Source organism: Propithecus coquereli, unplaced genomic scaffold (assembly GCF_000956105.1).
Source record: "Propithecus coquereli isolate 6110/MARCELLA unplaced genomic scaffold, Pcoq_1.0 Scaffold196, whole genome shotgun sequence".
Classification (NCBI taxonomy): Eukaryota; Metazoa; Chordata; class Mammalia; order Primates; family Indriidae; genus Propithecus; species Propithecus coquereli.
In genome coordinates this window covers 315,822-325,815 of record NW_012144522.1, presented here as the reverse complement: position 1 = coordinate 325,815, position 9,994 = coordinate 315,822, and the positions used below count along the sequence as shown (strand labels likewise).

General features: G+C 52.0%; 1 protein-coding gene across 1 annotated transcript; it reads right to left on the bottom strand.

Annotated features, from left to right (window-relative positions):
* Positions 1-1,769: 1,769 nt before the first annotated feature.
* On the bottom strand, positions 1,770-7,024 carry LOC105809491 (leukocyte-associated immunoglobulin-like receptor 2). The gene is made up of 4 exons (XM_012643313.1): positions 6,991-7,024; positions 6,516-6,551; positions 5,288-5,578; positions 1,770-1,972 (listed from the first exon to the last, which is right to left on the bottom strand). Exons 1-4 carry the CDS (start codon positions 7,022-7,024, stop codon positions 1,770-1,772), a joined length of 564 nt encoding a protein of 187 aa, XP_012498767.1.
* Positions 7,025-9,994: the final 2,970 nt, after the last annotated feature.

Below are 9,994 nucleotides of genomic sequence, written 5' to 3'. Positions count from 1 at the left end.
GAAAGAGAAAAGGGCAGAAAGTTCACAGTTCATTGAAGGAAATAACAACAAACAATTTCTAAATCCAGGGAGGGAAATGAACATCCAGATTCATGAAGTCAAAATAACCCCAAAGAGATAAAGGATGAATGATCTTTACAGGGACATGTTATTACCCAATTTTCAAAATTCAAAGAAAAATTGAGAATTCTGAAAGCAGCAACAGAAAACCAACCCATCATACACAGGGAACTCTAATAAGACTACTAGCAGATTTCTCAGCAGAAACTTTGCAGGCCAGGAAAGAGTTGGATGATTGATTCAAAGGGCTAAAGGCAAAAAAAAACTCCCTGCCAATCAAGAATATAATGTCTAGTAAGCCTGTCCTTCAGAAATAAAGGAGAGATAAATACTTTTGCATACAGACAAAAGGTGTGAGAATTCATCCCCACTAGAACTACATTAATAGAAATGCTGAAGAGAGTTCTTCAAGTTAAAACAAAAGGACACTAACAACATGAAAAGATATGAAAGTATAAAATTCATTGTAAAGATAAAAAAATAGTCAAATTCAAAATATTCGAACACTGTAATGATGGTGCATAAATCACTTTTACTCTAGTATAAGAGTTCAAAGAAGAAAGCATTAAAATAATTTAATTTATAAGCATTTGTTAAGGGATACATGATATATAAAACCATCAAACTGTGACATCAATAGTATGAAATACGGGGAGGGAGAAGTTAGAGTTCTCACATATAATGAAGTTGTTATCAGTTGAAAATAGACTTCTCTGATTATAAGATATTTATATGTGCCTCATGGCAATTACAAAGAAAAAATCAGTAGTAAATACACAAAAATAAAAGGAAAGAAATTCAAGCATAAAACTAGGGGAAAAAAATCTTGAAATCACAAAAGAAGACACAGCGATAGAGGGAGGATGGTACAAAGGAACCACAAAACAGTCCAAAACAATAACAAAACGACAGAATTAAGTCCTTGCCTATCAATAATCACTTTAAATGCACATGGATAAAATTCTGTGATCAAATAACACACAATGGCTGAATGGATTTTAAAAATACGATCCAACTCTGTAGCCTACAAAAGTCACACTTTAGGTTTAAGGACACACATAAACTGAAAGTGAAGGGATGAAAAGATATATTTTATGCAAAGGAAAACCAGAAGAGAACAAGGATAACTTGGTACAGTTTGGGCTACCCTGGTACAGGTCAGTGACAGGTGTCAGTCTCTGGGAAAGCCAGGGCCATCAGGGCCATAAGGTAACAGTTCCCAATTCCCACCAAGCAGCTGGGAATGCGGGGCCCCAGGTGGAAGGAGAGAGGCGGGAGATTCCAACGTGGGCAACGTCTGGTCAGGTGTAAAAGGGAAGCCCCAAATGCTGATGTCACCATAGGAACAGGAGGAAAGGCTGAGGAAATGGCCTGGACGGAGCCATGGAAGCCCCTGACACAGGATGGGAGGAGGAGGAAAGTGAAGAGGCAGGTGGAGGTTGGTGGGAAACAGGATCCTGTCTTAGAAACAGGAGAAAGAGAGACCCAGGGGAGAGTGAGATGAAGGGCAATCATCGTGAGTATGAGACGTTGAGAAAAGTCACTGGAGGAAGGAGACTGACACGCCGCAGAGAGGCCGGTACCCGAGCCACTGCTCCCTGATGCACTTCCCAGAATGTATCCGGATCCAGCCGGGCAGCATCCCTGCTGGCTACCCCAAGCACACAGTCTACGTGGGTTCTGGGTCGCCTTGGGCTCCAGGGTGAGCCTCAGAACCTTGGGGATGTCCCTCCTGGGCCCTGGGGTCTAATCTCTCTGGCGGGCGCTCTCTGGTCTCCATCCCTGAGGGCCCCGTTGGAGTCCCGCTGGCTGTGCCAAGCTTCTGCCAGAATCGCCACCAGGATCAGCAAGACCACACCGGCCAGGCCCATGCGGACAAAGTTCCCCAACGTGTAGTTCTGGGAAGTGCCAGCTGGAGAGAGAAGGAGGAGGTCACTGATGGGTGACCCTGAAATAGGAGCTACTTCTCCACTTTCTTGGCCAGAACCTGCCCCCAGCCCAGCACTTCCCCTGGGCACATTGCCAGGTGACTTACCTGTTGGGGAGCCTGTTTCTGTGGGTGGAGGGATGACCTCACTGGGGGTTGCTAGGAATGAGAAAAAGTTAGTGGGAGCTGGGCGTGGTGGCTCACGCCTGTAATCCTAGCTCTCTGGGAGGCCGAGGCGGGTGGATGGTTTGAGCTCAGGAGTTCGAGACCAGCCTGAGCAAGAGCGAGACCCCCGTCTCTACCAAAAATAGAAAGAAATTAATTGGATAGCTAAAAATATATATAGAAAAAAAAATTAGCCGGGCATGGTGGCACATGCCTGTAGTCCCAGCTACTCGGGAGGCTGAGGCAGGAGGATCGCTTGAGCCCAAAAGTCTGAGGTTGCTGTGAGCTAGGCTGATGCCACGGCACTCTAGCCTGGGCAACAGAGTGAGACTCTGTCTCAAAAAAAAAAAAAAAAATTAGGAAGGGCTAGGGCAGCCTCTTCTCCCCTTCTTGGACTGACCTTGTCATTCCTGAGCCCACCAACGACTATATTTTTATAAGCAAAGCCCTGATCCCTGGCTCCCCAGCCTCCTTCGGCCCCCACCCACAGCACCCCGAGATCCCTGAATTCACAATGCTCAGGTCCCACAACCAGTCAACAAGAGAACCCCAGGAACAGAGCAAGGCTGGAAAATTCACACCAGCCTTTGCTCCAACTCTGCTCTGGGATCTAGGGCAAGTGTCATTTCCTCTTGGATCTCAAATCTCTTTTGTCCCAGTATCTGAGGCTTTCCTGGGGACGTGGTCCTGAGCACACAGTGACGAGGACCCTGGGGGCTGATGGGCTGGGGTGGGGCCCAGTGCTGGGATCTCCACCCTGGTGTGTCCCCGGGAACCGACCTCCCACGGGGTTGGCGATTTTCGGGGCTCCAGGGTCTGTAGGTGCTAAGACCTCAGTGTACAAAGACCATGGGGATGTCACCCTGACATCAGGGTCTCCTCCTCCTGGAAGCTCCATTCCAATACCAGAGGGAGAAGAAGGGATTGAAACCCACCCAGGCAGCTGGACAAATAGGGCCAGACAGTGGGGGCTGCTTCACCCCGCCGCATCCACAGGGTGGCAGAGAGGCGGCTGTGACACGTGGGAGACTGGGTGGGGGTGCAGCCCGGCCACTCCTCATCCTCCTCACCTGTCAAGAGCCGCCTTTCTGCCCTGAGGCAACAGCCCCTTCAAGGGTACGTGGTATAGGACATCCGGGGGCTGTCCGGAAAGTATCCAGCCACTGTTAAAACGAGAACGGTTACCTCTCTGGGTACTTTCTGGACGGCCCTCGTGCGTCTCCTTAAAGGAGCAGCCTTCCATATCATTGTGATCTTTTTAGTGCTTGTCATATTTTAAAATCGTATCTGCATATCTGTGTGCATGCATAGATATAGACACACACAGACACACATAAACACAGACGTGCACACTGCTCCTAGACCCCCTCTCTCCCTCATCATCACCCCCTCAGGGTCTGTCCCCGAAGGCCCTTCCCCGAGGGGTCCACACATCCTGGGTGGCCCAGAACAGACGTGGTGTCAGGCGGTCCCCCTTCTTGTCTAATCTCACCATCCATTTTCACCCTCCGGGTGGTGGGCGCTAAGGTCCTGCTGTTGCTGCCTGAGAGGGGACACTGTAAGACGCCTCCCCAGGGGCAGTGGAGACTGTCGGTCAGAGGTCTGAGTCTGGAGTCTGGCTGCCTCAGGCGCTGTGGGAATTTCTACAGTCACCTCATTGTATTTCCCCAAAATGGGGAAGAGAAGACCATCCCCTTCATGCTGTTGTCAAAAGGAAACGTCCCTCCAGGACCAAACAGAGTCCTGTACTATCGTCGTTGGTGATGGGGGGATGTGGGGGTCAGTGCTCAGAGAATGTCCATCTAGACCCCACAAAACCCATGCTCAGCTCCATCCAGGGCAGGGCTGAGGGCCCCGTGGCTTATTCTCCGTCATAGAACCCCCAGGAGTGGATGCCCCAGGCTGTGTTCTCTGCCCCTCAGCAGCCAAAGGAGGGGCTCGGGTCGGGGAGCTGGAGTCCCCGGGACCCCTGCGAACAGGCAGAAGGGCTGAGAGCCTGAGCTGGCCCTGCCTGTCCCTGTTAGCCTTGCTCCCAACTCCGCAGCATCCAACGGAGGCCCACCTGGCCCATTCTCTCCACCTCTAGATTCCCGAGAGCGGGACAGGGTCACCTGGGGACCCAAGGATGCCCCTCTTGGTGCTAGGTGGGTTCCAATCTCTTCTTCTGCCTCTGGTATTCTGCTGAGGGGCTGGACGCTCCTTTGGAAGCTCCCCCCCTGCCTCGCCGCACCATGATGGATTAGCACAAACCAGCTGGTCCCCGCACCATGGACTAATGTGGGTGGGGCAGGAGCCTCCTCAGCTGGGCGCAGGGTCAGGGGGTCCTTGAGGCTGGCTTCACCGAGGGGGGTCACAGTGCCAGCCCATAGGTCCCCTAGACTATCAGGGTAGTGTTACAGACTCAGGGTAAATGAAATGGATATGCCCCAAATTTGAATAATGGGGGCCACCCCAGCACACTGCATTAGGTCTTTGGGGTGTGTGAATCACAGCGGAACGAAGAGCAAACATGCTCTGCTCTAAAGGAAGAAGGTTCCCCACCTCCATCCCTTAGTGGAGTGGGACCCTCCTCCCCAGACCCTGCTCCGCAACGTCTCGGGGGTTAACCACACACACAGGCACTGATGGTGTCGACCCGAAGGTTCCCCAAAGTACCATCCAGCCCTGGTCGGGGGCCAGCCCGGACCCTGTGATCTGCCCAATGGGAGGTGGACCACAGCAGAGGGGACCCATGGCCTGGGGCCTCCACGGGTTCCGGCTGCGTGGAAAGGACGTGTTTCGCACACCATCTTGACAGAAATTATACACGCTTCCTGAAGGGCGTCTGTTCCCCTACCCAGTCCCTGGGAACCCACTTCCCACCCTGCCCAGCAGGGCCAGCTCTGTGCCCACCCAATGCAGGGGCTGAGTGCCCAGCCCGTCCGTGGTGTCCGGATGACACCAGGGCTCCAGAGACCTAAGAGGTGTGAGGGCAGAGGGGACGTGTGTGTAGAGCGGGAGGGAGGGGTGGGCTTGGGGTCAGGAGGAGGGCAGAGGAGTCCGTGGACAGAGCACAGAAGATGGGATGGGCCCAGGGACCGGGGGACGAACCTGAGGCAGAGCTGAGACGGGGGTGTGGGCTGCTGACATCCTCACCTGTCACCACCAGCTCCAGGGATTCACTGCGCTCAGACCAGCGGGACCTTTTACAATAGGTGCAGTAATAACGCCCGGCACTGGCTTCACTGGACGTGTTAATGGGGAACCTGGCCTCTGCCTCAGACGGGCCGGGCACGGCATTAACATTCAGGAATTTAGGGATTCCGCTCTCCCTCACCAGGTGGAATGTTTCAGCCCAGGCAGGTCCCCGGCACACCACAGTCACGGGCCGTCCCCAGCGAATCTTGGAGTCTGGCTCAGCCGAGATGGAGGGTCTGGGCAGGGGCCCTAGGAGGGAAGCAGAGGGGGGCCTCAGGGTCCACTGTGAGGAAACAGTCTTTCCTTCCCGTGAGGGACAAGAGGGAGATGATGCAAGACCGTGATTGCCTGCACCACATCTGCACTGCACGCTCTCATCTGAATCACTTGAATCATTGAATCTCATTTTTAGCTGGGTGCAGCGCTTCATGAGCAACAGAGAATACTTGGCAACTGCAGGATCCGTTCTGTGTAGCTGTTCTGTTACCATGTCTATGCCAACGAGATAAGGCCTTGTGGGTCAGATTCCCATGAAGGGCGATTTAAAAGTAGCAATTAGGCCAGGAGGGCCTTTTTCTTATTTGTGCCTTTCCTCCCCTTCCAGTCTGCAGACAGATGTGATGGCTGGAGCAACAGCATCCATTTTGCATCAAGAGGTGACCTTAATGCTCGTGGCCTATAATTAAGATTCCGGAGCAGAAAGAAGGAGCCTATATCCCTGGTGATATACTGGAGCTGCCATAAGATCCCTGGTGGAGTTTCAGATCTTGGAAGAGGATGTCTAGCAAGAGCTGTGGGTAGATGTAAGAACATTTAGGGAGTGAAAATCAAAAGGATTCTGTGGCCAATTCAATGTGGGTAGATATAAGGGAAAATTAAGGATGACTATCATGTAGTCCAGGACTGACGATGTTGGCTGAGAACAGAATGTGGGGTGTGGAGGTGGGTAATGGAGAAGCAGGTTTATGTGGGTGCAAAGCATGGGTCGAGTTTTAGATATTGGGAGCCTGACATGTCTGGAAATCAATTATTGATATAGTGCAGGTATGTGAAGCAGTCAAGACAAGGCTGTCAAGGGATATTCACATGGGGGACCCTGGGGACCCTCCCTCCCAGAGTCAACATGGCTCCTGTCCAGAGCAGCCCTTGAGGTGGGGGGATTAGGCATCATGTAGACGCGACTCACCCTCCTGTGTGTGGGTCGTCTGGCCCAGGCAGAGCACTGGAAGAGAAGACCCTGTGAGAACATTGCCCACTGCCTGGTGTCCTTAAACTGCGGTCAGGGATCAGTGTGCTGCAGGGAGAGGTTTAGCTGCCTGTTGTCTCCAAACCACGCTAATCGATCTTAACTCGCAGTACGATGGTTTCCTTCCTCTATAACAAGGTCCAGACAAGGCCCCAAGGCAACCTTCAACCGGACACCCGCTCAGTCTTTCTTCTGCTGGACTCATCCCCGTGCCCAATTTCTACAACACGCAAGAGGCCTCGCATCCCTTCATGGTTGGCTCAGACCCAGGAGACAAGGAGCGGGCTGGTGCCTGCAGGGGGTGACTCTCCTCCCCCAGGGGTTCAGCATGTCCTGGACCACAGACGGGGCCTGGATCCCTTCCAGATCCTCCCACCCCCCGACCCTCAAATTCCCCTTTTCACCTCAGACTCACCAAGGCCCAGGAGGGTGGTGGGCTGGGGGTGCATGGCCTAGACTCTCCAGGACTCTTTGTCCTCCTGCTGCGGTGGCAGGACAGGCCCTGCAGTCAGGAAGTGTGCAGGGTGTGCTCACAGGGCCTCAACGTGGGGCTCAACGTCCACAGTGTCACAGGAAGGGAGATGGTCAGCTCTCGGGCCCCACTCGAGCTTCCCCAATGGAGCCACAGGGAGGCCTTGGTTTCCGGAAGGTGTTTCTAGTGAAATGTTTCACAACTAGGCTGAACCCATGTCCATCTTAAAGCCACACGTTATTAACAGATAGACGGATAGGTAGATACACGGATACATAAATCAGAGAGAGATAAATGCATAGGTAGATCATAGATACGTAGATACACAGATTCATAGACCATAGATACATGGATAGATCGGCAGACAGACACAAATGACAAATGGATGGCTGGATGGATAATCAACAGGGTAGAGGGAAGCTGAGAAACTCACCGGTTCTGCTTCCATAACTAATGGGCTGACAATTCTCAGGCAAGAAATTTGCAAACAAAGCCTGAGATTCCCCGCATGCAAAAGGGGAACCACAAAATTCCCCCGAGAGCTTCACATCGTCACGTCTGCGAGGTGCACAGCACAGAGGTCTTCGGCGCATTGACGCAATGCTCAGTCCTGGTCTCCTTCGTGTTCTCCAGGGCAGGCTGCACCCTGGGTGCTATGACACGCTTCCCCCACCCCTCCACCCCCCGTGACGCTGGGCTGCAGCTCTGACACCTGACCCCCTGCTCTCCCTCCTGGCCCAGGTAGGCCGTGCCATTAGAGGGTGCTAAAGGGGGTACAGGACTGAGAGAGGAGGTGGGACAGGACTAGGCTGATGTTCTTTAATATCCTCACTCTGAACTGAGAGCTCCTAAGTCTGCAGATGCGAGTGCACTAAAGAAGCAATTGTTTGTGCAAAGGTTGGTGGATGAGGCCTTCTGCACTGTACCATCTGATGATACCCAGGTAAGTCTGGCATGGTGGTGGATTCTGGTCTGCGGCCCTGGTGGGCCTCCTTGCACCCATTTATGGCACAGAACACTGACTCCCTGACTAGAGAAGGGAGGTCTAATATCCCCCATCCCTGATGACTTGGCGTCTTCCCGGCATTTCCTCCTTCTGTCTATTCATGGAAGTCTGCACCTCCGTCCCAGTCTGCTGGGCACTGAGGGCCTTTCTGCTTTTCCTTGGATACCTCTAAAGGCTTTTACCTTCCTGCGGCTCTTCATTCTTTTCCCATTTTCTGTCTAGCAGGGCTCAGTGCTTCCAGATAGTTGAAAGCATCTGTCAGATCTGATGTCTCCAGTGGCCTCATCTGCCCCCCCAGTTCCCGGGGGGGGGGAGGTTGGGGCTTCGGTTTTGCCTTGGGGTTCTTGGGGTTGGCGTTGCCTTCCCGGGTTTGTTTTCATTTGGGTTCCGGGGGAAGGACCTGAGATTTTTCGGGGTCACAGTCAATGGAAAGGCTGGCCAGGCTGTGGGCACCAGGTGAGTTTCGGGCAGAGCTGGGGTCCTGGGGAAGGCACCCCCCTCACATCCTTGGGGCAGCAGGGTGTGGTCTGATAACAAGGGAGGAGGGGCCTGCAGCATTGCCTATGTCCCATGCCCCACCTCCTCCCTCAGACCAGGGGTCTCAGCCTCTCCCAGGGCACAGACCTGTGGTTTTCCCCAGACCGAGGTCTCAAGCCCAGGAGAGACTCAGCCCTGTTGATCCATTTCTTCAAGGAAAGAGAATGGCGCTGTCTGATCTGAGATTCCTCCGTTAATTAAGGCCCGTGCGCTTTGTGATTCTTGGCCGGAACCCTACTTCCCCAGCGTCTGCCCAGACTCCGTGTTCTCCCTTCACCACTGGTCACTCAGGCTGCCCTGAGCTCTTTTCCAACTGGACCCAACTTCTGGGCTTCTGTGTTCACTTCCGCACTGTCCGATTTTAGCAAGAATCCTGCTAAGTCAGTCTAACCCCAGGTATCTGATCACCCTCCGTGTCTGCCCGGGTTCCTCATCCTCCACCATCCCCAGGTGATGTCTGGTCACCTTCACCAGCCAACTGTAAGAACCCAGCTAGAACGGTTTAACCAGAATCTCCCTTACCCCTGATGTTTCCTCTTAATAATTTTCCATTTACTGACCCCTCCCACCCTGCTCCTCGGCTGTAAATTCCCAGTTGCCCATGCTGTATTCATTCAGACCATTTTCTTTTCCCCACTGCAAAATCCCATCCCTGTGGTCCCTGCACCTATTGTATTGGTTCTGAATAAAGTCTTCTGTATTGTGCTTTAACAAATGGCATTGGATAATTTTTTCCTTAACACCCCACCCATCTGGCACATGGCTCTAAGAAACAGAAGTCCAGACCCCTGGGCTCTGCCCTGAATGGAGCCCAGGAGGTGGTTGGTAGATTTGGGCGGTGCAGTTAGCACAGAGGGCACCCCTCCTGTGCTCACGGTGTCTTGGCTCTGTGGTCAGAACCACTCTCCTCGGAAAAATCTCATCTCTTTCTGTGTTTAAACAATCACCCTCAATTCCCAACGAAACAGGAAGAAGGGGCTGGGAATAATATATCTGTAAAATCCACTGGTAATCAAAGAGATTCAAAAACAAATACATAGTACCAGTGACTGCGTATTAAAGATCCAACCATTTCTCAATTTTTTTATTTTCATAGATTTAGGGGGTACAAGATGACTCTGTTACATGTATGTATTGGATAGTGGTGGAGTCTGGGCTTTTGGTGTACCCATCGCCTGAGAATTGCACATTGTGCCCCATGGGTGATTTTTCATCCCATTTGTATATCTTCTTTGGAAAAATGCATGTTCATGTCATTTGTCCACTTTCTAATGAGGTTGTTTTTTCTTTTTTCTTGCTGATTTGTTTGAGTTCCTTGTAGATTCTGGATATTAGTCCTTAGTCAGATTCATAGTTTGCAAATATTTTCTCTTATTCTGTATGTTGTCTGTTTACTTTGTTGAT